General features: G+C 48.1%; 2 protein-coding genes across 5 annotated transcripts in view; one reads left to right on the forward strand and one right to left on the reverse strand.

Moving 5' to 3' along the window:
• Nucleotides 1-27,377, forward strand: part of LOC119976668 (zinc finger protein 271-like) — a 57,555-nt gene that overhangs the window by 28,244 nt on the left and 1,934 nt on the right. The window lies entirely within an intron of this gene.
• On the reverse strand, nt 1,687-27,377 carry LOC119976649 (zinc finger protein 658B-like). 3 transcript variants are annotated; one of them, XM_038817306.1, is made up of 4 exons: nt 27,146-27,377; nt 25,208-26,436; nt 23,603-23,759; nt 22,525-23,524 (listed from the first exon to the last, which is right to left on the reverse strand). In XM_038817306.1, the coding sequence occupies exons 2-4, from the start codon at nt 25,988-25,990 to the stop codon at nt 22,698-22,700; spliced, it is 1,767 nt and encodes a 588-aa protein (XP_038673234.1). In that variant the 5' UTR covers nt 25,991-26,436; nt 27,146-27,377; the 3' UTR covers nt 22,525-22,697. The 3 variants fall into 3 exon arrangements, with proteins under 3 accessions (XP_038673236.1, XP_038673235.1, XP_038673234.1); XM_038817308.1 differs by lacking the exons at nt 22,525-23,524; nt 23,603-23,759; nt 25,208-26,436; nt 27,146-27,377 and adding exons at nt 1,687-4,865; nt 17,481-17,505; XM_038817307.1 differs by lacking the exons at nt 22,525-23,524; nt 23,603-23,759; nt 25,208-26,436; nt 27,146-27,377 and adding exons at nt 1,687-4,865; nt 4,987-7,030.

The raw sequence follows: 27,377 nt of genomic DNA on the forward strand, positions 1-27,377 counted from the left end.
ATCCTCAGATTAAATCACCACCAGTCAGCTGTGCCCTCAAAGGGGAAAGCAGCTTATGGTCATCTGTGACTGTAGCGACTTAACTTAAGCTCTGAACTCAGTTCTCCTTTTTACTCACTCCAATAATTCCCTCACACGACAAAAATCTTGAATTCACTTTTTTTGAGACCCAGTGATCAAAGATTTTCTTTCATCCTCCTCAGTGTTTCAGCTAATATTCTTCCATTAGCTTGCTGACTGAGTGACCCTGCAACCTTTACTTGATACCGCACAACATTCCAGCTGAAACCCTGCCTCTGCAGAACTTCCAAGCTAACGTCTGATTGCTTTCTCAAGTTTCTGTGAAGACCACTGTAGATGTTTTCTACTAGTTTCAAAGTAGGCAAATTTTCCATGTGTTTTTCTTTCACAAAATCCCAACTTTTGCTTGAGTTAGGCCCGCTTTCCACATGGTGGTTAATTTTTGCTTGGCATAAAGGGCAGACCTGCAAAATAAACATCTCCTATTGGTTCTCAATCAAATGTGGTGCTGTCTACACCAAAGCAAAACTGCAATTGCCTTCTGTGAGCACCCAGCTAAATTAAACAAAATAACCTTCCAAAACTGATTCGGTGACACATATACATAATTAACAACACTAATGATGTGATTGTCTCCTCTCCAAACTTACTCGATGCATGAAGAAACTCCCAATGTTCATTCAGCTGCTTTCAGCTTCTTCTGGAAACTACAATTTTAATAATTTATTGAACGGTAGACCTTTTGGCTCCATTTCAAACTTAAAGTTGACCTATTATTTAATACTTTCACACTGCTACCCTTCACTCTGTAAGATAAACATAGGTTAGCTTTAACTCGAAGCTTGTTCAAATTACATTTACATCAGAATTATTACCAGTTCCTCAAACATATGCTCCTGTTTATAGACAATTAACATTAATTCCAGAAACCAAAAGTTATTTTCTAAAACATATAAATTATGAACTAGATTTTTGCAACAATAGCGAGATCCCACAGCAATGTGATAGTGACCAAATAATCTGTTTTTGTGATATCGATTGTTGGATCCATATTGACCAGGACATCGGAAATAACTTCCTCGCTCTTTTACAACGCAGCATCATGGGGATCTTTAATGTCCAACTCCAGGTGGATTATTCTATGAACATGGTTAACGAATTTCTGAAATTCTGGGTTCCCTCTACAAACATTCCACCACTTCCACCATCACTGTGTATTGAAGCAGTTGGAATATTGGAAAAGGAGCACAGAAACTCTCCATGTTCCTACATTGCATGATCATGAAACCGATCAATTATCAATCCGGAGATAAAACAGTTTTCATTTGTCACAACTAAAAAAATATATTTTATTTGGTAAAATTCCTTGTTGCTTTAATTGGTATAGTCTGGCTGAATTTGACTGTATCAGGAATTTTAAATGGCAGTAACATCAAACGTGCACTGTACTTTTGCGATCGTTAACACCACCCAGGAAGCTGGTCCCAACTACAGAAATGACCATGGCCCCAGATGGGAATGATGAGTTTCTGCTGATTGCTCCTGGTGGAGGTGACTCTTCAAATTACACTCAGGGAATTTGGGCGTTCAGGCACTAACAGTCAGTTATATTCATGACTCCAGTCGACATGCTGTGGCCAGCAATTATTTCAGCAAACAACAGGCTCACAGAGAATAGTTTATTTCAGTTGGAACACAAAAATAATTTCTTTTTCATTTGTGATAGTTTAAAACGGCAAACTTTCTATCTCTTATCTTTATAATACTGGAGGAGGAAAAAAAGAGTGGGGTGAGTAATGGTAGAAGAAAGTCAAGAAAATGAGAGCCAGGAGGAGAGAATTGAGGAGAGGTAGCAGAAAGGAAGAAGAATAGGACGGTGGAAGAGGAGGAAAATGAAGGGACAAGAGGGGGAGAGAGACGTAGGAATTAATAGAACGGAAAAGGAAAGAGGACAAGGAGGAAAGAGAGGAATGATAGGGAGGAGCAGGAGGGGAGATAGATGTGGAAGAGCAGAGGAGAGTAAATTCCTCCTTCCCTCCTGTGCTTCCACCCTGTCATCCTCCCTCCTGTGTCGCTTTCTTTTGTCTCATAGGCAGTCTGCTGTGAAGTAGCACCTTTTCCAGTTGTACGTAGATTGTGACAATAGATCTAGTCATTCATGTGACTATTGGATTGGATTGTTGTCATGTGTACTGAGGTCCAGTGAAAAGTATTTTTCTGCGAATACATCAAGAGATCATTGTGTACATGAAAATAAAAGAAAATACATATTAAGGCAACACAAGGTACACAATGTAATTACATAAACACCGGCATTTCTTCTGCTGCCACGACCTTTCCATTTGATTGGGGTAGTGTGGAGATGATATGTAGTTCTGTATTTCCCAATCATTCATCAAGTGTCTGAATTCTTCACTCATGAATTGAGGGCTATTGTCTCTCATCACAATGTCAAGACTGCCATGACGACTGAAGTGTGCTTTCAGTTCTATAATTGTATTGGTAGTTGCTGATGACAGTTGGTCTACCTGTCAATGGTCTGAATAGTAGTTGACTGTGACAAGACAACCAGTTGTAGTGAGAGTGAAGACATCTCCAAGCTTCATCCATGGCCTGTCTGAGGTATAAGTCATGAACAGCTCTTTATCATGCTTAGCTTGATGCTCATTTTTGAACACTGCACTGGCTGCTGTGGTCCTTAATCGCATTGGTCATTTTTGGCCAGTACAACACTTCTCTCTCCTTCCTCAGACTACACTCCATTCCTTGATGATTTGTGTGGATGTGCTGCAGAATCACTTTTCTCATCTCTTTAGAGATAACAACCCTAGTCTTTGTACAAGATGCCATCTTGGGTTATCTCTGTCTGAGTCAATTACTTCTGAGTCCAGGAGACATGTTGACCATGTAACAAACTTTGAATCTGATGATTTCCACCTGTGTGAGTCTACTGGTTGCTCTTTGAGCCGAAGATGTCACAAAAATTTAATCACAAACCTCACTTGTGAAGGGTTACTCCAGGCTGTGGCTCCTCTGATGGAGCAGGAGGCTTGTTGACATTGAGAATGATTTGTCACAAAATTCACAGATGTACGGTTTCTCCCCCGTGTGGATGCGTTCATGGATGCGGAGGTTCCCTGCCTGTGAGAATGATTTGTCACACACTTCACACCTGAATGGTTTCTCTCCTGTGTGGTACCTCTGATGGACCAGAAGGCTAGATGACCACAAAAATGATTTGCTGCACACAGCACATGTAAATGGTTTCTCCCCTGTGTGGATGCCTTCATGTGCGCGAAGGCTCCCTGCATGAGAGAATAATTGGCCACATACCTTGCAGTTGAACGGTTTCTCCCCTGTGTGACTGCGTTCATGTGACTGGAGGTGCCCTGCCTGTGAGAATGACTGGCCACACAACTTGCAGCTGAATGGTCTCTCCCCTGTATGGATGCGTTTGTGCGCGCGGAGGCTGCCTGCTTGTGAGAATGATTGGCCACACACCTTGCAGATGAATGGTTTCTCCCCTGTGTGGGTGCGTTCATGTGACTTGAGGTTTCCTGTCTGTGAGAATGATTGGCCACACACCTTGCAGATGAATGGTTTCTCCCCTGTGTGGGTGCGTACATGTGACTGGAGGTTTCCTGCCCGTGAGAACGATTGGCCACACAACTTGCAGATGAATGGCCTCGCCCCTGTGTGGATGGGTGTGTGTGCACGGAGACTGCCTGCCTGCGAGAATGATTTGTCACACACCTCACACGTGAACCGTTTCTCCCCTGTGTGGATCCGCTGGTGCTGGCGGAGGGAGGTTGAGTACGAGAATGATTTGTCACACACCTCACATGTGAACTGTTTCTCCCCTGTGTGGATATGCTGGTGTTGACGGAGGGACGGTGAGTGTGAGAATGATTTGTCACACACCTCGCAAGTGAAAGGTTTCTCCCCTGTGTGGGTGCGTTTGTGTGCGCGGAGGCTGCCTGCCCAAGAGAATGATTTGTCACACACCTCACATGTGAAAGGTTTCTCCCCGGTGTGGGTGCGTTCATGTACTCGGAAGGACGATGGGTGTGAGAATGATTTGTCACACACCTCACAAGTGAAAGGTTTCTCCCCTGTGTGGATCCGTTGGTGTTGGCGGAGGGCCGATGATTGAGAGAATGATTTGTTACACACCTCGCAAGTGAAAGGTTTCTCCCCTGTGTGGGTCCTTTTATGTTGGTGGAGGTACCCTGATACTGCGAATGATTTGCCACACACATCACATGTAAATAGTTTCTTGCCTTTGTGAATGCGTTCGTGTACATGCAGATACGATGATGTTGAGAATGATTTGTCACACATCTCACATGTGAATGGCTTCTCCCCAGTGTGAATGTGTTGATGATTCTCGAGTGTTGATGGATGTATGAAAGCTCGATCACACACCTCACACTTGAATCTTTTCTCTGCCATGTGCTGTCCTCGGGTTACTGGTGGGATAACAGATGCACCTTGTGTGTTCGGAGATTGTACGAGTCTGTGCAGTCCTCCTCACACACCTCACATTTGAACAACCTGTCACCTTTCGGAATGAGTTTGTGGTACAGGAGGATCGACGAATGAATGAAGCTCTCACTACACTTGGAGCCCACTCACACTTCTTCTCAGCCTCACCCTGACCGATCAGCAACAGGTGACAGATTTCCAGATGAAGGTTTCACTGTTCAAACTTCTCTGTGCTGAGCAACGCTGTGAAGGGACTGGATGTCTTCCCATAGTTGTGCAGTTGTTCGTTGGGTGATGGTCAGGATCTATCTGTGGTGTCTATCCTCTCTGTATTCTCCGGTGCAGTATGGTGCAATCCTCTGTAAAACAGGAAAGAGAAACATGATTTCCTCTCCTACTTTGTTTCCATGGGGTGTGGGTGTCGTTGAGTTTATGTAACATTTTAACATTAATTAACATTTATTGCCCGTCCATAATTACCTTTGCTGGTGGTGAGGTGATTTCTTGAACTGCTGCAGAACCTATAGGTATACACACAGTGCTGGTCGGGAGCAAGTTCAATGATTTTGACACAACAATAATGAAGAAATAGTGGGTCAAGGTGATATGTGGCTTGGAGTGAAAATTGCAGGTGGTAGTTTTCCAATGCAATAAGTGCCCTTGTCCGAGGTGGCAGAGGTTGCTGGTTTGGAAGGTGCTGTCAAAGCAGCTTTGGGGAGTTCCTGCAGTATAACTTGTAGATAGTGAGTGACAACAGTGTGCACTGTGTGTCAGTGATGGAGCGGGTGAATGTTTAAGTTGTTGGATGGGGACCAATCAAGCAGCCTGCTTGGTCCTGGATGAGTAAGAAATAGGAGGTCTTTAATAAAAGGATTTTCTGCTGCCAGGTTGACATTGGTAAGCCTGTTAGATGCCATCCTATACACCTCCTTCTCTATGTAATTATTTAGAAAGAGTTGTCTTCCAGTGGCGGCCATGAGCTGAGCGGTCACATGAAAGGTGCGTCTTGCATGAAATCCTCGGTTACGACCTGAGCAAATGGGCACCAAAAACACCTACAACCGCCCCAGCCTAACCTTCCTTAACTGCACCGCACAAGACAAAATGGGAAAAAACATCAGCTCCCCAGTCGAAAAGCCAGCAAAGGCGAGGGGAGGGAAACCTCAGCTTTGGAGTTGGCAGCCACACAAGGTGACATTGAACTGGGAAGGGCAGACCCCACAGAGCTTCCAGCATAGACCCAGGTGCTGATGGACGAACTTACGGGCTTCATCACCTCTGAGCTTCAAATACACATGGAGGAGCTGAAGCTGACAAGACAGCAGTGGAACTTGCAACAGCCCCCATGAGGGAAGCAATGGTCAAGATTGAGGCTTGAGGCCCACCTGGCAAGGCCACCGCGGAACAAGGGGACCTGATCGCGGGACTCGACTGCAGAGGTGGCGAGCCTGGTCAGGACCCAGAAGGGGCTAAGAGAAAAATTTGACTACCAGGGGAACAAATTGCGTTGATAGAATGTAAGTATCGTGTGGCCTCCGGAAGAAACGAAAGGGAAGAACCTCACAGAATCTACAGCGGCAATGATTAGCAAACTGGCCAGCTAGGAGAGCTTCGCCAAGCCCTTGGAGGTTGACAGCAACCCAAAGTGGGAGAGCCACTGCGGGCGATAACCATGAGGCTCCACAAGTGCCAGGACAAAGTCCGGATCTTGAGCTGGATGAAAGGCGCGAGGCTCTAAGTGGGAAGGACACTCCATTTGCTTGCACCAATACATTGGGGCAGACCTGGCCAAGCGTCGGGCTGAATTTAAGTGTGCTAAATTCGCCCTGTACAAAAGCAAAGTGTGGTTTGGCATGCTCAACCCTGCCAAGCTATGGGTTACGCACGAGGGAAAGGAATACTATTATGACATCCCGGAGGAAGCCAACAGGTTTTTTCAAAAGAACAGTCCGGGTAAACATGGATAAATCGCAATGGTCAGAACGTGGGCTGCAAAAGCGAGAGGGCAGGGCCGAATGCAGGCAGATGTATGGAGAAAGCGGGGCAGGTGGGGGAAAGGCAGACGGGGGTTAAACAGGGGAGTACAGCAAAGGAGGTGGCCACCGTGCACCACCAGGGAGGGAGGAAGTGTTTGGAAATAGAGGATGGGGGAGACAGGGGTTATAGAGAAGGGGGTAAAAACAAGGGCTGGAGGACGGGGGAAACAAAGGACAGAGGGGCTCAGGGGGGAAAACAGAGGGGGGGAGGGGAGAGCACTGGTTGCTACAGATAACACTTGGAGATGGCGAAAAAGAGGAAGTAGTTGGCGGAAATTTTGACAGGTCCATGAGCAAAGGCAGGTCCCATCAGAGAGGGCTGGCCCACAAGGTGAGTGCGGTTGACCCCTACCACCCCTACATCCAGATAGTAACATGGAATGTGAGGGGCCTCAACTTGTTGGTGAAGAGATTCAGAGTCCTCGCCCGTCTTAAAAATCTGAGGAGGGGCAGCACGGTGGTGCAGTGGGTTAGCCCTGTTGCCTCACGGTGGCAAGGCCCCAGGTTCGATTCCGTCTCTGGGTCACTATCCATGTGGAGTTTGCACATTCTCCCAGTGTTTGCGTGGGATTCGCCCACACAACCCAAATATGTGCAGGCTAGGTAGATTGGCCACGCTAAATTGCCCCTTAAGTGGAAAAAATGAATTGGGTATGCTAAATTTATTAAAAAATCAATTTTTAAAACAAATCTGAGGATAGACGTAGCCTTCCTACAGGAAACACAGCCAAGAGAGAGGGACCGACAGCAGGTAAGGAAGGCCTGGGTGGAACAAACATTTCTCATGTTTTGACACTAGGACAAGGGGGTGGCCATACTAATCAACACGACCATTTCCTTTATGACGTCGGGCACGATGACGGATCCGGGGAGGTGGGGCAATGCAGAGATCTTCAAGAAGACGATGGCCAAAATGCTGGTCTTGGACACCCACCGACTGATCATTGTGGGGGGGGGGGGGGGGGGGGGGGGGGCGATTTTAACTGTGTACAGGACCTGACATTGGATAGATTCAACCCCAGGACAGGTAACATGTCAGGCATTGCATGAGAATTGAACACCTTTATGGAGCAGAAGGGGTGGTGGACTCATGGAGGTTTCACCCCCGCCCCCCCCCCCCCCCCCCCCCCCACTGCCCCCCACCACAGAGAGAAAATAATTCTCCTTCTCCCACATGCATGAGGTCTACTCACGAATAGACTTTTTCGTGTGAGGGAAGAGGATGCTTCCAGGCGTAACAAAGGCGGAATGCTCCACGATTGTAATTTCTGACCGCGTGCCGTACTATATAGATGTGGTTGGAGAAGGGCTGGCCTAATGCCCCCCCATGGGAGACTGGATGCAGTTCTCGCCAATAAGGAATTCTGTATTAAAATATCCAAAGCCGTATCCTGTAACCAGAAGACAGAGGTCTCACCCTTCACATTCTGGAGGCACTGAAGGCAGTTTTCAGGGGCAAAATCATAACCTACAGTAATTAGGGTCAGAAAAGAAAGGGCAGCCAAGCAGTGGCTGATCGATTCCATACTGGAGGTGGATCCACAGCCGTAACTGTGGAACTGTTAGCGGGAAGGAAGAAGCTGGACCTGTGACCTGCTCTCTACACAAAAGGCAGTTCGCCAGCTCCACCAGGCACTAAGGGCCTTTTACAAACATGGACAAAGCCAGCCACATGTTGGCTCATTAGCCAAAAAAGCAGGTGGCCACGAAAGGAATGCTTTGCCAGCGGAGGTGGTAGAGGCGGGTACGATAGCATCATTTAAGATGCATCTGGACAGATACATGAACGGATGGGGAACAGAGAAAAGTAGACCTTGAAACATAGGCAACAGGTTTAGATAAAGGATCTGGATTGGTGCAGGCTGGGAGGGCCGAAGGGCCTGTTCCTGTGCTGTAATTTTCTTTGTTCTTTGAAAGAGATAGCTCAAGTTAGGGTCAGTAATGGTAAAGATGGTAGCATACTCGACCAAGGTCAACTCCTTTACCAACTTTTACCTCCGATCCCCTGGAGAGAGATGGAACAGGTCCTCGACAGACCAGAAATAACAGTGGGGGGGGGAGGGGATGAAACAGGCACTGGAAGTACTATTAGGGCTGGACAAAATTGTGGAGTGCATCAACTCCTTGCAGTCAGGGTAAGTGCCGGGACTAGATGGGGTCCTGGTAGGCTTTTACAAAAGATCATCAGCAGCGCTGGCCCTGTACCTGCGGGCGATGTTCAACAACTCACTGTCACAGGGGGCCCTGCCCTTGCCACCCACACTGGCCCAGGCCTCGATTTCAATGATCCGCAAAAAGAACAAAGACCCGATCGTGTGGATCATACGCATTTGTCTCTTAAACACTGATGCGAAAGTCCTAGCAAAAGCACTGGTGAGGCATCTGGAGAGCTGGAGGATCATGCCGGTTTGTTGAGGGGAGTCAACAGTGAACATCAGACGCCTGCTGAACGTAACAGTGACCCCATCCAGGGGGAGGACACCAGAGGTGGTCATCTCCCTGGATGCTGAGAAAGCCTTCGATCAAGTAGAATGGAGGTACTTCATGGAAGTGCTTGACTGGTTTAGGTTCGGAGCAGGGTTCACCATGTGGGTGAAGCTCCTGTACAGCACTCCTATTTTTTAAAATAATTTTTATTGAAATTTTCAAAAAATATCAAAACAGAAAATAACAACAGAAAAAAACAGTATTAACAGCAACAAAAAGAAAAACATAATAACCCCCAAACCCAACCCCCCCCCCCCCCGCAGTAGCTACAAAAAGAAGAAATATATAAGCACCCAGCATATTCAATAAACACATATACATTCCTCCCCTCCCCCAAAACAACCCCCCCACCCCCCCCCCCCCCCCCCCCCCGGTTGCTGCTGCTGCCGGCCTATTTTCCTACCATTCTGCCCGGAAGTCAAGGAAAGGCTGCCACCGCCTAAAGAACCCCTGTACTGATCCCCTTAGGGCAAATTTCACCCTCTGCAATATGATAAACCCTGCCATATCATTTATCCAGGTCTCCACGCTTGGGGGCCTCGCATCCTTCCATTGAAGCAAAATCCTCCGCCGGGCTACTAGGGACGCAAAGGCCAGAATACCGGCCTCTTTCACCTCCTGCACTCCCGGCTCCACTGCAACCCCAAAAATTGCGAGTCCCCAGCCTGGCTTGACCCTGGATCCTACCACCCTCGACACCGTCCTTGCTACCCCCTTCCAAAATTCCCCCAGCGCTGGGCATGCCCAGAACATATGGGCATGGTTCGCTGGGCTCCCCGAGCACCTAGCACACCTGTCTTCGCCCCCGGAAAACCTACTCATCCTCATCCCGGTCATGTGTGTCCTATGTAGCACCTTGAACTGTATGAGACTAAGCCTTGCACAGGAAGAGGGAAAATTCACTCTTTCCAGGGCATCCGCCCACGTCCCCTCCTCACCCAGCTCCTCTTCCCATTTACCCATCAGCTCCTCCACCGAGGCCTCATCCACCTCCTGCATGACGTGGTACATATCCGAAATCCTCCCCCCTCCAACCCAGCCTGTCCCGTACCCCACGTGGGGACAGTAGAGGAAACCCCTCCACCTGCCGCCTGGCAAACGCCTTAACCTGCATGTACCTAAACATGTTCCCCAAGGGGAGCCCAAACTTCTCCTCTAACTCACCCAGGCTCGCAAACCTCCCATCCACAAACAGGTCCTTCAACCTCCTAATACCTACCCTGTGCCAGCCAAGGAACCCGCCATCGATGCTCCCTGGTACAAACCGGTGATTCCCCGTATTGGGGACTCCATCGAGCCCCCCCACCTCCCCCCTATTCCGTCTCCATTGCCCCCAAATTTTAAGGGTAGCCGCCAATACCGGGCTCGTGGCATACCTCGTTGGAGGGAGCGGCAATGGCGCCGTTACCAGCGCCTCCAGGCTCGTGCCCACAGAGGACGCCATCTCCATCCTCTTCCATGCTGCCCCCTCCTCCTCCATCACCCATTGAGGCACCATCGCTGCGTTGGCCGCCCAATAGTACCCACAGAGGTTGGGCGACACCAGCCCCCCCCATATCCCTGCCCCGCTCCAAAAACCCCCTTCTCACCCTCGGAGTCCCATGCGCCTATATAAATCCTGTAATACTCCTGTTGACCCTCCCAAAAAAGGCCTTTGGGATAAGGATGGGGAGGCACTGAAACAGGAACAAAAACCTCGGGAGCACCGTCATCTTGACGGACTGCACCCTGCCCGCCAACGACATCGGCAACATGTCCCATCTTTTAAACTCCTCCTCCATTTGCTCCACCAGCCTAGTGAGGTTAAGTTTGTGAAGGGCCCCCCAGCTCCTAGCCACCTGGACTCCCAGGTACCGAAAGCTCCTCCCGCCCTTTTCAGTGGGAGCCTACCAATCCCCTCCTCTTGATCCCCCGGGTGCACGACGAACAGCTCACTCTTACCCAGATTGAGCTTGTACCCAGAAAAGCCCCCAAATTCTCTAAGAATCTTCATCACCTCTGGCATTCCCCCCACTGGGTCCGCCACATATAGCAACAAATCATCCGCATATAATGACACTCGTTGTTGACACTCCCCACCCCGCACCAAACCCCTCCAATTCATCAACTCCCTCAACGCCATGGCCAGGGGCTCAATTGCCAATACAAAGAGCAAGGGGGACAGGGGACACCCCTGTCTCGTCCCCCGGTACAAGCGAAAGTACTCCGACCTCCTCCTATTAGTGGCTACGCTCGCCATCGGGGCCTCATATAACAGCCCCACCCAACCGACAAACCCCTCCCCGACCCCAAACCTTTCCAGCACCTCCCACAAGTACCCCCACTCAACCCTATCAAAGGCCTTCTCCGCGTCTAATGCTACCACTATCTCCGCCTCCCCTTCTACCGCCGGCATCATTATAACATTCAGAAGCCTACGTATATTGGTGTTCAACTGCCTTCCCTTCACAAACCCCGTCTGGTCCTTGTGAATGACCCCCGGCACACAGTCCTCTATTCTTGTGGCCAAGATCTTCACCAACAGCTTGGCATCCACGTTTAACAACGAGATCGGCCTATACGATCCACACTGCAGGGGTCCTTGTCTCGTTTAAGGATCAAGGAAATCAGCGCCTGTGACATAGTCGGGGGTAAAGCCCCCCCCTCCCTTGCCCCGTTAAAGGTCCTAACAGGGGGCCCAGCAGGTCTGCGTACATTTTATAAAATTCAACCGGGAACCCATCCGGCCCCGGCGCCTTCCACGACTGTATGCTGCCTATCCCCTTGACCAGCTCCTCCAGCTCAATCGACGGCCCCAGCCCCTCCACCTGTCCCTCCTCCACCTTCAGAAATCTCAGCCTGTCCAAAAAGCGCCCCATTCTCCCCCCTCCACCGGGGTTTCTGACCGGTACAATTCCCCATAGGAGTCCCTTAAGACCCCATTGATGTCTACCCGCCTTTGCACCACATTTCCTCCCCTATCCTTCACTCCAACAATCTCCCTGGCCGCGTCTCGCTTACGGAACTGATGTGCCAGCATCCTACTCTCCTTCTCCCCATATTCGTACACCGCTCCCTGTGCTTTCCTCCACTGCGCTTCCGCCTTTCCGGTGGTCAACAAGTCAAACTTGGCCTGCAGGTTACATCGCTCCCCCAACAGTCCCTCCTCCGGAGCCTCCGCGTATCTCCTGTCCACCCTCACTATCTCCCCCACCAACCTCTCCCTCTCTCTTTGCTCTCCCCTCTCCCTATGGGCTCGGATGGAAATCAACTCCCCTCTAATCACCACCTTCAATGCCTCCCAAACCGTCCCCACCCGGAACTCCCCATTATCATTGGCCTTTAAGTATCTCTGGATACACCCCCGAACCCGCCCGCCACCTTCTCATCCGTCAACAGTCCCATCTCCAAGTGCCAGAGCGGGCACTGGTCCCTCTCCTCCCCCAGCCCAAGATCCACCCAATGCGGGGCATGATCCGAAATGACTATGGCCGAATACTCGGCATCCTCCACCCTCGAAATCTGCACCCTAATCAGAACAAAAAAATCGATCCGGGAATAGGCTTTGTGCACATGGGAGAAAAATGAACACTCCCTGGCCCTCGGCCTCGCGAACCTCCAAGGATCCACCCCTCCCATCTGATCCATAAACCCCCTCAACACCTTAGCCGCCGTGGATCTCCTACCCGTCCTGGACATGGATCGATCCAATGGGGGATCCATCACCGTATTAAAGTCCCCCCCCAATATCAGACTCCAGATCCGGGATGCGGCCCAACATGCGCCGCATGAAACCTGCATTGTCCCATTTCGGGGCATAGACATTCACCAGCACCACCCGCTCCCCCTGCAGCTTGCCGCTCACCATCACATACCTCCCGCCGCTGTCAGCCACCACCTTTGACACCTCAAACGACACCCTTTTTCCCACCAGGATCGCCACCCCCCGATTCTTTGCATCCAGCCCTGAATGAAACACTTGGCCCACCCAACCCCTCCTCAGTTTAACCTGGTCCGCCACCTTTAGGTGCGTCTCCCGGAGCATAGCCACGTCCGCCTTCAGCCCCTTCAGGTGCGTAAACACCCGGGCCCGTTTGACCGGCCCATTCAGCCCCAGCCCCCTCACATTCCAAGTTATCAGCCGGATCAGAGGGCTCCCTGCTCCCCTCCCCTGCCGACTAGCCATAACCCATCCCCTGCCCGCCCCAGGCCAGCACCCTCCGCTCGGCCCGCTCCACACGGCGGCAAACCCCCACCCCGGACCCCCCTGCATACTCCAGCTCCTTCCTGGCCATTTGAGCAGCAACCCGGTACCCCCCCACCCGAAGGCTAGGACCCCTCCCAGCCGCGTTACTCCCTCCGTAGCACTCCCGTGAGCCAGCAAACTTCTGCTGACCCCGGCAGCTCCCGCGACACCTCCGACCTCTCGTGGGGCTACTTCTCCTCCCCAGACCCATCAGCAGACCCTCCTCCGCCCCCACTCCCGCGCGGGACGAAGGCACACGCTTCTCAGCTCCGACCCCGCCCCCATCCACCCTCAACGCGGGAAACAGAAGAAAAGCCCGCACTGTCCCCCTGCCCGACCCGCCCACACAAAACAGACCGCACCCCACCCACCCGAGAAACACCACACAGCCAGCTTAAAACAGTATAAAACAGCACAAAACAGAAACCGTTCCCACCAAAAGTTAACAGTTATTTACAAACCCCCTACTCTCAGTTGTCCAACTTCTCGGCCTGCACAAAGGCCCATGCCTCCTCCGGGGACTCAAAATAAAAGTGCCGGTCCTTGTACGTGACCCACAGACGCGCCGGCTGTAACATGCCAAACTTCACACTCTTTCTGTGGAGCACCGCCTTCGCCCGGTTGTCCCCGGCCCTCCGCTTAGCCACCTCCGCACTCCAGTTCTGGTAGATCCGCACTACCGTGTTCTCCTACCTGCTGCTCTGCTCCTTTTTGGCCCACCTATGCATGCACTCTCGGTCAACGAACTGGTGGAACCGCACCAGCACCGCCCATGGCGGCTCATTGGGCCTCCTGGCCAGTGTTCTGTGGGCCAACTCCAGCACCTGGAAGGACCCAGCTCCCATCAGCGTGTTCAGCAAAACTACCACATAGGCCCCCAGGTCTGACCCCTCCAGCCCCTCCGTGAGGCCCAGGATCCGCAAATCTTTCCGCCTCGACCGGTTCTCCATCTCCTCGAACCGCTCCTGCCACTTCTTATGGAGCGCCTCATGCATCTCCACCTTCACCGCGAGGGCCACGGCCTCATCCTCTCTGTCGGAGGCTTGCTGTCGGAACTCCCGGATCTCCACCCCCTGGCCTGCCTGCGTCGCCAGCAGCTTGTCCGTATTCGCCTTTAGCGAGTCTAGCAGCTCCTTTTGGAGCTCCCGAAAACAGCGCTGGAGAGTCTCCTGCTGCTCCTGTGCCCACTGCTTCCATTCCTCGAGGCCTCCGCCGGCCGCCATCTTGGTTTTCTTCCCCCGCTTTTTCTGAGGCGCTGCCACCGCTATTTTGCTGTCCCCACTCCTGGTCACAACCATAGGCCCCTGGGGACCCGCTGCAGACACCTTCCCACGTCGGGAACCGTCGAGCAAGTACCGCTGGGGGCCCTTAAAAGAGCCCAAAAGTCCGTTCCTGGCGGGAGCTGCCGAACGTGCGGTTTAGCACCGCATAGCCGCAACTGGAAGTCGTACAGCACTCCTATGGCGAGCGTACAGATGAACACCACAAGCTCTGAATACGTCCGGCTGCACAGGGGAACAAAGCTGGGGTGCCCGCTATTCCCGCTCCTGTTCATGCTGGCAGTCAAGCCACTAGTATCGCCCTTAGATCAGCAGATTGGTGGATGAGCGTTCGGAGAGGGGGCAGAGAGCATAGAGTCTCACTCTATGTGGATGAGCTGCTCCTCTTCATGTTGAACCCCCTCACCTTTATGGGAAAGATAACCAGACTCCTCAGGGAGTTCAGCGTCTTTTCAGGTGACAAACTCAACCTGCGAAAGAGCAAAACCTTTCCGGTAAACCTCGGAGAGGGAGGAGCGGAGCGGGAGTAACCCAGATCAATGTCAGGTACCTAAGGATCAAGGTGGCCCACATCTGAAAGAGGCTCCAGAAGCGGAACCTCCAGCCTGGTGGAAAAGATGAAGAAGGACCTGCAAAGATGGACCTGTTCCCTCTTTCCCTGACCGGGAGGGTACAGACGGTCAAAACGAACGTGCCTGTGTTCATCCCAAAATCCTTGTTCACCAGGGTCGACAAGTATATCATAGCCTTTGTCTGGGAGGGGTGGGGGAGAATTTTACAGCTAGGGTGGTGGCATAAGGGAGGGCTGGCCCGACCAAAACCTGTATTTTGCCACTCAGCAGCAAATGTGGAGGGTGAGGGGGTGACTAAGGGAGCCGGATGCAGACTGGGTCCGAATGGAGAAGGCTTCCTGCAATGGGATGTGTCTCTGTGTGCTGGCTACTGTGCCACTCCTGCCCACACACTCCAGAAGCCAAGTGGTAGTACCTACCCAAAGGTCATAGAACCAGTTTAAACGCCACTTTGAACTTGGCGAGATGTCCATGGGGGCCCGCATCTGCAATAATCACAGGTTCACGCCGGCGAGGATAGGCGCCACATATAGGACATGGACAGAGGACGTCAGTCACGGTTATGATGAGCGGCTCAAGTTTTGTTGTTTCTATTCTGTTAATGACCATTGCCGTTGTTCTTGTATTGTTATTGGTATGCAAAACTGTTTTTCTAATTCCAAATGCCAATAAAAATATTTTTTAAAAAAGTAATTGTTTAGAAAGGCTCAGTATATCACCTCAGTCGGATGTAAACTAAAAAATTGACCTCAAGCAGCATGTCAAACAGGGAAACTGAAAAACATCCTGACAGTTTGGATACTTGTCCTAGGTCCATTGGATATATTATTGACACGGAGTAAGAAAGCAGCCCCCAGAAAAAGGGAATATTGACAAGTTTCCAGGTCCAGGGGTGGTATACTTTATGGGTCATATACTGGTGAGGGGGAATGGGGCATGATTCCTTGTGAGGGGACCTGCTTTTGGAGGGGGGGGGGGGGAAATCCTAGTAGTAAATGTAATGAACAATCCTTGAAGTGGATAGATGAAATGGTTTATATTAAGATTGACATTAAATTGTACATTAAAACCTTTTGAAATGAAAATGAAATGAAAATCGCTTATTGTCATGAGTAGGCTTCAATGAAGTCACTGTGAAAAGCCCCTAGTCGCCACATTCCAGCGCCTGTCTGGGGAGGCTGGTACGGGAATTGAACCATGCTGCTGGCTTGCTTGGTCTGCTTTAAAAGCCAGCGATTTAGCCCAGTGATCTAAACCAGCCCCTTTGAATGGACATTTGAATAGACAAATGTAGTTATGAGAGGTCCCTCTGACATGATGGGAAATTTAGCCAATAACAATCAGTCTGATGGGATTCTTTCATCCAACTCACAATCCTCACTGTGAGGCCTGTTACTCAAAGTGCTGAAACTCTACACTAATGACAATTTAAGAAAGAAAATGCATAAAACCTCACACAAATTTGTCACTGCCAACAAACATGCACATATATAAAGAGGTGTATTCACAGCTTAAAACTTTCATACTCTGAACAAAACTTTAAATACCAATGAGAGGAAAAAGGAATCTTGGAGACTTCCACCAACAGGGAGAAACAAAATGATCCTTAGCCCTGCCTGTCTCAGCTTATTAAATCCCCTCAGGGTAACCCCTCTCCCATCATAGCTCATGAAACCATCTTGGGGTAACCTTCCAGTCTGCCTCTCACAGCTCATTAAAACCCTACGGGGTAATCCCCTCTATTTTGCTTGGTCACTGTTCATTAAACCCCTCGGGGTAATCCCCTCTCTTTTGGTCACTGTTCATTAAACTCCCTTGGTGTAACTCTCTCTCCCCAGAACAGAAACATTAGGGATTTGCAGTAATGATTATTATTATTATTATTATTATTAACAGTTCTCTCACTACACCGGGAACTTCTTTGTACGTTCACTCAGACTGCACATCCCAAATTCAGCTCTCAAACACAGCACTGGGCAAAACTATTAAATCCAAGCCCAGGCTTTTGAGAAAGGCCGAAGCTTTAAGGTAAAGTTTTTAAAGACATTAGAAGACATATTAATAGATGTGTCTCTGCCCCTCCCAGATAATCACACCTCACCTTCTCATATACACGAATGACCCATCAACAAAATTCAGCCTGTAAATCAGAAGGGAAATGTTTCCAATAAACACCCTCAATACTGTATCCAACAACACAACCAATCAAACAGCTCAGCACAAAACACCGAGTAAAGAGGTCTCTGAGCTGGATGTTCTCACACAGCATAAGGGGCATTTCCACAGCTGATTGCCCACAGGATAGTCAGACTGCCTGAACATTAGTGTAGATATTATGCAATGTAATGATTGTAAATTCTGCTCCTTCACTCACCATCTCCTGACTTGGTTTGAGTCCCTACAGGAAGTGAAGCAGCTGTGGTAGAGGAAGAGGAGAGAATGGGCAAAGTGGGTGGGCTCTCTGATTGACGTCTCTCACAGACAATCCAAATATTTCTGCAGTAACAGGAGTTTCCTGAAGTTTGGGAAACTGACCGGGGAAACGGAGGAGACTTTGAGCAGCAGCTCAGGTGGGGATTTAAACTTGTCATTGTCCCATCTGAATAAAACCTCACTTATTAGCCAAGAAGGTCTGCAGCACAGAAAAAGCTCTTAGTCCCATCGTATCTGCGCCGGCAGAAACGACTGTCTACTTTAATCCTATTGAGAAAAATTACACATCTATTCAACTGTTATGTACTTCACCCTCACTTTCATGGGAGACCAGACGAAGATTCTTGCATTTAAAAACTAGTCTTTATTTACGGGCTATAGCGAGGACATTCGGCATTATGATTAGGACACTAAAAAAACCTTGTTTTGATGATAATACAGGCAGTTATACCTTAAGATTCGATTACAAGACATTAGCATATACCAATCATTTGTTACACAATCATGACTATCGATTAAGGTTACATAATGCATAGTTTATAAAAATAATGAACCAATCATATTAAAGGTCTGCATACTTAATTAATATATCCAATCATTACAAAGGCACGTATGTTGTCCTGAAATTAGTGATATTGGTAGTGTAGCCATCACTCATTTCTTTCTCCTTATTGCTATCATCAGACATAGTGGGCCATCACAATGGTACCTTGTTACACATTGCAGAATAGACCTTGAACTGTAACATGTGCAGTTTCTCTGCCTGAAAACTGGCCTCTCAAAGATACATTGTGTCCTTGTAATATTTGTTACACTTGTCAGAGATACTTTGAATTGAAGAATTCAGCTTCCTCAGTAAAATGGTGGAACTGTAGATTTTAAAATGGTTGCAGTATACTATCTAGTATCTAAAAATGCTCAAATTGTCCACTTCAAATCCCATTTTGCAGAACTCCGTAGCCTTGTATGCCTTGGCGTCGCAAATGCATATCGAAATACTTCTTAAATGTTATGAATGTCTTTGACTCTTACCATCCTTTTAGTAAGTCCCAGACTCCCACCACCCTCTGCACTTGCTGTCTCACTTCCACCTGGTAAACATTTACAGAAATTTCTTGTGTGGGAATAGCATTCTTCATCCTGAGAGGCTTTCAAACTGACAACATCAGTGTGGGATGTGTAGCCTCGGATGTGTTTGACAGCAGACATAAGAGGAAGGCCCACAGCATCCAAGGCAGGGATGACATCCCATGGTGGAATTAGATCATGAAGAGAGTGAAGAGGCAGAAGAAATTACTGACCCCGTTACTGATGGAATGACTTGGAGTGCAATCCTTCAATTCTCGCCAGATTTCCCTGCTGGCCTCTTCCTCCTCACCTCACATCAGTACCTCCCCTTTCCAAACACCTTGCTTTGTCCCTGACTCCATGTCCCTTTCCAGGATTGGGCGGCAACAACATGTTCAAAGACTTTGGAGAAGAAATGAAGGTGGAGATAGGGTAGTATTGTGCAAGGGCAGAGGGGCAAGGGTTTATATTTTTTAGCAGAGGGGTAGTAACAGCAGAGTGAAAACACCTGAATAGAGAACCGTGGACAATATCGAATAATAGTGGAAACCAGGAGGGGAAGTTGGGTAATCAGTTTAGTGAGAATATGGTGGAGGGAACAGGAGGTGGGTCTCATGGACAAGATGAGCTCAGAGAGGACATGAGGGGAGATTGGAGAGAAACTGGAGAAAGATATGAGTTCAGAGCTCAGGCAGGGGGAGAGCATTAATTGAAGTTTGTCCAGGTGAACTAGTGGATGGGGGTAAGTGACAGAGGCAGTAGATGGGATTGTTTCAATCTTATTTCCCTGATCAGAGAAGTCAAACCAGGGAGCAGAGATATAAAGTCATTGATGAACAGTTTTTTTTCACCTGGAGAGTGGTGAGGGTCTGGAATTCACTATCTGAAAGTGTTATAGAGGCAGAACCCATCAACATATTTTAAAAACACTGGGATATGAACTTGAAGGAATAATAAGAATAATTTTTTATTAGTGTCACAAGGAGGCTTACAATTGTTCGGCTGCAATGAAGTTACTCTAAAAATCCCCTGGTCACCACACTCCGGTACCTGTTTGGGTAAACTGAGGGAGAATTCAGAATGTCCAATTTACCTGACAAGCATATCTTTCGGGACTTGTGGGAGAAAACTTGGTGTTCGGGACTTGTGGGAGGAAACCAGAGAACCCGGAGGAAACCCACACAGACACGGGGGAAAACGTGCAGTCTCTGCACAGACAGTGACCCAAGCCAGGAATCAAACTTGGCTTCGCCCCAGTGTGAATGAGTCAGTGTTGCACAAGTGTCACTGAGGGCTCACTCACACATCCCACAATTGAATGTTGTCTCTCTTGTGTGAAGTGTATGCTGCATCAGGAAGAACTGGATCTTGTGAAAACTTTGACACACCTCACACTGGAACACATTCTCCTTAGTGTGGGTGTGTCAGTGTTTCACGAGTGTTATTCACTTTGTGATGTCTCAGTCACGCACCTCACATTTCAGTGGCTGCTCCACTGTGTGAACGTGCCAGTGATTTAACAGCATTGATAATTGTGCAAAGACTTTATTACACACCTCACATGTGAAAGTTTCTCCAATGCAAAGTCATTGACGTTCATAGAGGGCTGATGACTGTAAGAATGATTTGTCACACATTTTGCACGTGACTGTTTTCTCCCCATCTGAACATGTACGCCAAAGTTGGATGAGTGAGAATGATTTCTCACACTTGAATGGCTTTCTCCCCTGTGTGTATCGTCTTGTGCCTCTGGAGCCCAGAAGATTGGATGAAAAACAATAGTCACACCGAAAGTGTTTCTTCCCAATGTGAACCCTCTGTGAGTCAGGAGTTTGTAGATGTCGCAAAAGCTTTCTTGCAAACATAATTTTTTAAAGGCTTTTTCCCTGTGTGGATTGGCTGATGGGCCAAGATGTTCGACGACTGTGAGGCTTTGCTACATACCTCACAGGTATACAGATTCTCCTTCCAAAGAGAAAATGCTGGAAAATCTCAGCAGGTTTGGCAGCATCTGTAGGGAGAGAAAAGAGCTAACGTTGAGTCCAGATGACCCTTTGTCAAAGCAAGAATACAGAGGAAGTGGGAAATATTTATACTCTGGAGTGAGAATGAAAGACGAGTCAAAGCCACAGAAACCCAGGGAAACGGTGCTAATAGCCACAGAAACCACTGGGAAAGAGTACTAATGGCAGTCTCCAGAGAGAGCAAAGATGGGAAAGGCCAAACAACAGAGGGTAAACTGTGACAGATGTAGATGTAGGGGGAGGGGGAAACAAAGGGGGAAAGGGTAAGGAAAGGTGCTAAGATGGAGGGTGGGTTAAATATATATAAAGAAAGACAAGAGAGAAAGAAATGGTAAAAGACAGTTAAAATGAAATGGGATGAAAACAAATGGGTTGAGTTGGCGTAGAGCTAATCATCTGAAGTTGTTGAATTTGATGTTGAGACCAGAAGACTGCCTGTTGTGTGCCTAACCGGAAGATGAGATGTTGTTCCTCCAGTTTGCATTGAGCTTCAATGGAACATTGCAGCAGGCCAAGGATAGACATGTGGGCATGGGAGCAGGGTCTTGTGTTAAAATGGCAAGCAACGGGAAGGTCAGGGTCCTGAATGTGCACAGACCAAAGGTGCTCAGCAAAGCGATCACACATTTGCGTTTGGTCTCTCCAATATAGAGGAGACCACATTGGGAGCAGCAAATGCAATAGACCAGATTGAAAGAGATGCAAGTGAAACGCTGCTTCACCTTTGGGCCTGGGATGTTAAGCATGGAAGAGGTAAAGGGGCAGGTGTTTCCAATGGATACCTTAAAAGGCTGCTGATATTATGATCCCAGACCAGACCCCAACAGCTGCTGGGAAACGGGACAGAAATCCAAATAATTTATTTTTAATTTGTAAGACTGTGAGGAAAGGATACATCCTCCCGAAGTATTCCATGTACAAATAGGGATATGGTGTTTTAAAACGAACTCTATCATTAACACAATGTTAAACTAACTTTATCATAAAAAAGCTTACAATTATCAGTCAACCAATGCTTAACAACAAAATGAAACTCGAACCCCTTACTACTATCTTTTAATCGCCAATCAAGAAACCCATCTCAGGTCAAACCCCACTTTAAGATACAGTCAGCAGACACAGGAACACTTGCTGTACAGAGAGGTCTTGGAGAAACTGCTTTGAGAGAGAGAGATCCTTCAGGGAACAGCCTGTAGATACTTGCCTGTGTGAAACTACTGTTTGCCTTCCCTGCATTTGGCGAAATTGGGGAGACGGTGGCATAGTGATATTCTCCTTGGACTGGTAATCCAAAGATCCAGAGTAATGATCGGGGAGGGTGGGGGCTGGTGTCCCAGGATCTAATCCCGCCACTGCAGGTGGCAAAATTGAAATTCAATAAAAATCTGGAATAAAGGTTTGGCTGTCTTTCAAACCAGGAGTTTTTAAAAAACATTGCAGCAGCAGTAACATAAACAACCTATCTCAGGCTTTTAACCATTATTTCCCAAACTACATATATGATATATATCTGAAATTTCTATGCACAGTTGCCTCTATGAAATCCCGACCCGGCCCATTCCTGGTCCCACAAAAATCAGATTTACTATCATCGGAGGGACAGGTCTCAAGGGTTTGGGAACCTGCCGCCATTGTCCTCATTTCATAGAATCTACAGTGTAGAAGGAGGCTATTTGGCACATCGAGTCTGCACTGGCCCCTGGAAGGAGAACCCTCCCTAAGCTGACACCTCCACCCTATCCTTGTAACCCAGTAATCTTTTTGGACACTAAGGGCAATTTAGCATGGCCAATCCACCTAACCTGCACATCTTTGGACTGTGGGAGGAAACCGAAGCATCCGTAGGAAACTCACGCAGACACGGGGAGAATGTGCAGACTCCACACAGGCAGTGAACCAGAGCGGGAATCGAACTAGGGATCCAGGAGCTGTGAAGCAACTGTGCTAACCACATGTTACCGTGCCACCCATATGATGGAGAGGCTCACTGTCATGGCAGTAGTGCAGATATTAAAATATCCATCAGGTGGAGATAATGTTGTCAAGGAGAGAGTGTAGGAGGGACTCTAATAGCTGTTGTGTCTCCCCTGTCCTTGTGACGTGACCTGTCCTGTACAAGAGGCATATTCAGCAGATGTCTCTGCACTGGGCTGCTGGTGGCCAGACGGTGCAGGCACAACAATCTGAGACAGAATCTGTCTCATTTCATTCAAAGTTTCATTGCTTCTTTGCAGAAGCTGACAAAGAATCACATTCTTTTGCTGAAGCATCTCACTGGTTCTTTGTAGATGCTGGTTTTGAATCTCATTCTGCTGTCTTAGAACCTCATTCTGCTGCTGAACAATTTCAGTATTTCTTTGTAGATGCTGAAGAATCTCAGTATTTCTTTGCAGATTCTGGTTAACATCCATCTTAAATTCAGTCAAAGTTTGGCGAAGCAAGTTAGATGTGGCCTGATAACTCTCTGCACTGTGAACCTGTTCCTGATGCAAGCGCTCAAGAGTTTTCAGATTATCTTCATTTTCTTCACCAGCAGCATAGGCCTGATGTTGTCCGTGTACTCGTGGAGACGGCGGAGCTTCTGTTTCCAAAGCCGCAGGTTCCTCACATCCGGAAGGTTCTGAGCACCCTCCCTCCACCACATCAGCCAATTCACCACAGGCCTCCTCCTTCACAGAAGCCACAATATTTAACTTGAACTCACCAACACTACCCCCCAAATCAGACACCTTACCCTCCTGACAATCCTCTCCCTCCTCCATCGCAGCTGCCGTCCCACATTGCTGTGAGGTATTCACCTCTGTCCCTCTCTCATCAGCTCTTTCAGGAATCTCGGATGCTGTTGCCAACTCTCCTCCATCACCATTTGATGTGTCCATGGATACATGTGTATCTGTCAGAGGAAGAAAATCATAATTATTATCTTTTGTCACATAAACTAACTGTTTAAACACTCAGCTGCTGACATCACCTTCACTCATCCCCATATCTGATCCACCATTGGTTATCGTGGGGTTGGAGAGGCCAAACAGCTTCCTCGTGAACTCCTCCTGTTCTGTCAGCTCCTTGATGTGCAGAACCTGTTCTCCAGTCAATGAGCGCTCCTGGGTGTTACGTGCTAGCTTTACCTAAAGGAAGAAATGAAAATGCAAACTGAATCATGGTCCCAACTTTACATAGATTACATCTTTACTGTAGATTACAAACTTTGCTGTGCTATCTTGTGACACGGTTTCTAAGTGTTGGAGACAGCTTTTAGCCTGGACCCAGGAGGACGTCTGATTAGAGATCAATCTTACGTCAAAGTCAGAGCCATCTACTGCATTTTACAAAACTTCAAAATTTGTAACATAACATAGTTCGAGGCGTGACTTTACGTTCATGCTGCTCCTGAAAAGCCATGATGGAGTGTGGCCAATAGAAGACAACAGACCGACTCCTGAAATCTACCCAGCTCACGAGATCACATTAGATCTCACGAGACCTTGTGGTGTAATCCCGCCCATTGTGAACGGGATCACATTTTAGCAAATCTGCATATTAGAGCAAGACAGCTAGTCTCACTTTAATGTACAGATTCCTGAGGTACCCGAAGCGTGGAATCCATCACCTTTGCCTCGGAGACTTGGGGTGAGGGCTGTTTAGTACTGGTCTCCACAAATGGGGGCCAGACGGAACAGCACTCTTGGGGTTCGACCAGAAAACTGGAGGCTTCTAAATGCATGCCCTTTGGAATGTGTGGTACCCTGGTAGTGCTGGTGCTACCTGGGAAGCTTAACATGGTCAGCTGTCAGGAGCACTGCCAGGTTGATACTGGCAAGGTGCCAAGATGCCATTTTTTTGTATGATTTCAATTGGACCTGGTGTGCCCTGTGGTTGGGAGCATCCCATAATTCATTGGGGCTTATGGGGGGGGGGGTGGTTGGGAATCGTTTCAGGGGTGCGAGATCACAGCCATTTTTAAATGACGTCCTGATTTCTTGTTACATGGAGGAGTTTTGCAGAGCAGAGCACCTCAGTTTATAAGACGGGGTTATGTGATGCCTGAGTCGCGCGTTCCCCACAGAGGCCTACCCTATCTAACGCAAGTGCCGTATACCATTGTGTTTCTCGGCACTTCCACTCCTGAACCCATTAACCTAACCTGCACATCACGGGATGCCAAGAGGCAAATGAGCATGGTCAATCCACCTAACCCGCACAACGTCGGACTATGGGAGCACGGAGGAAACCCATGCAAACACGGGGGAATGCATGAATTCCACATAGACAGTAGCCCAAGACCAGAATTGAACCCAGGTCTGGTGCTGTGAGGCAGCAGTGCTAATCACTGTGCCACCTTGTTGCCCCACACCAAACATGTTGATGGTTTGTCTCCTGTGTGAATTCAGTGAATGAAGGTGACTCAGTGAATGATTTGTCACATATCCTATATGCGAATATGTTGACATGCGCAAGAAGCCAATTAGTTCAAGAATAATTTTTCACATATCTCGCATGTGAACGATTTCTCCCCTGCGTGAATGCATTGGTGTTTACAGAGTGTTGGTGATTTTGAAAAAGATTTGTTACACACCTCACACGTGAAGGGATTTTCCTCTGTGTGAATCCTCTGGTGAGATAGAAGGTTGTCTTTTCGTTTGAAAGTCATCTTACAAACATCACAGCAGAAGGGTTTCTCCTCTGTGTGAACATGTTGGTGTTTACGGAGAGTCGATGACTGTGAGAATGATTTGGCACACACCTCACATGCGAATGGTTTCTCCCCAGTGTGAATACGTTGGTGTCTGTGGAGGTTTGATAACTGCGAGAATGATTCGTCACACATTTTGCAGGTGAAGGGTTTCTCCCCAGTGTGAATACGTTGGTGTCTGTGGAGGTTTGATAACTGCGAGAATGATTTGTCACACATTTTGCAGGTGAAGGGTTTCTCCCCTGTGTGAATCCTCTGGTGTGATACAAGGTTGTTATTTTCATTGAAAGTCATCTGACAAACATCACATTTGAATGGTTTCTCTCCTGTGTGAAGACGCATGTGTTGACTGAGGTGCGATGACAGTGTGAATGATTTATCGCACACCTCGCACGTGAATGGTTTCTCCCCTGTGTGAATACGTTGGTGTTTATGGAGGTCCGATGATTCCGAGAATGATCTATCACACATTTTGCACATGAAGGGTTTCTCACCTGTGTGAATGTGTTGATGCTGATGGAGAGCCGATGATCGTGAGAAGGACTTGTCACAAACATCACACTTAAAGGGTTTTTCCCCTGTGTGAATCAACTGGTGCCTCAGGAATATTGTAGAGTTCACAAAACTGTTGTCACAAATATTGCACCTGAATTTTTTCCCTTCCATGTGACTGTCCTTGTGGTAACAGTAGATATGACAAATGCACCTTGGAAGATCTTGTAAACCTGTGGAGTCCCCGCACAGTTGAACGGCCTCCCACTTGTAGGAATGAGGCTTGATGAATGATGGAAGCTCTCACCACACTTGGAGCCCACTCCTACTTCTTCCCAACCTCACTCTGACTGATCATCCACAGCTGAACCTTCAGAAAGGTTGGTTCTGATGGAAGTTTCCACACCACTGACCAGTTTCAGATCTGATGATATGGCAAAGCTCTCAATATCTAACCAACATCCAGATGGTGGCTTCACTGCCCAACCTTAGCTGTGTTGAGCAATGCTGTGAAGGAACAGGATGTCTTTCCACAAATTTTCACGTCCTTTCGGAAATGGTCAGTATCTATCTGCGGAGCCTAGCCTCTGTATTCTCTGGTGCAGTATGGTGCAATCCATCTGTAAAACAGGAAAGGGAAACATGATTTCCTCCAACACTCTCTCTCTCCCATTGCTGAAGGGTCTGACTCCTCAGTCAGAGACTGTTCCACAGTGAGTGTCAGTCTGCTATTTTCGTGTGGGGGAACAGCAACAAGTCCTTTCTTTTTTCTCACCTGAATGTCACACATCCTCGGTTTCCAGCAGGGTCACTGGATAGTAACCAAAAACAGACAGTGTGGCTACTTTCTTGACTTCACCCAGTCCCAATCTACCGCGGCACCGTGAGAGACAATGGAAAAAACAGTTGGGCAGAGTGTAAAGCTGATTATCAATTCACCATGAACTCATGTTGGGCTGACACTCAGGAGAAATGATAAATCAATGGAGATTTTTTAATTTCTCCCCTTGTTTTCCCAAATTATTTGAAGTAAACACACTGGGAAGGAAGTGCTAGAAGCTAAGGAAAATATTGCTTCAGTGCAGCTGGTTGAAGGGTTCTGGTTTATCCTGGGAAATTAGATACACTGCACTCAGTCAGACTGCACATCCCAAATTCAGCTTTCACACACAGCATTGGGCAAATCCAAGCCCAGGCTTTCAGCAAAGGTCGAGGTAAAATCTTTAAAGAAGACATTAAAATAAATTTAAATAAATGTGTCCCTGTCCCTCCCAGAAAATTACACTTCACCTTCTCATATTCAGCAATGACCCATCAACAAAACTCAACCTGTAAATCAGAAGGGAAATGCTTCCAATAAACACACACAATATCCAACACACAGCGAATCAAACAGTTCAGCACAAAGCACCGAGTAAACAGGTCTGTGAGCTGGATCTTCTCACACAGCATAAGGGGCATTTCCACAGCTGATTGCCCACAGGATAGTCAGACTGCCTGAACATTAGTGTGGATATTGTGCAATGTAATGATTGTAAATTCTGTTCCTTCACTCACCATC

This window comes from Scyliorhinus canicula, chromosome 13 (assembly GCF_902713615.1).
Source record: "Scyliorhinus canicula chromosome 13, sScyCan1.1, whole genome shotgun sequence".
Taxonomy (NCBI): domain Eukaryota; kingdom Metazoa; phylum Chordata; class Chondrichthyes; order Carcharhiniformes; family Scyliorhinidae; genus Scyliorhinus; species Scyliorhinus canicula.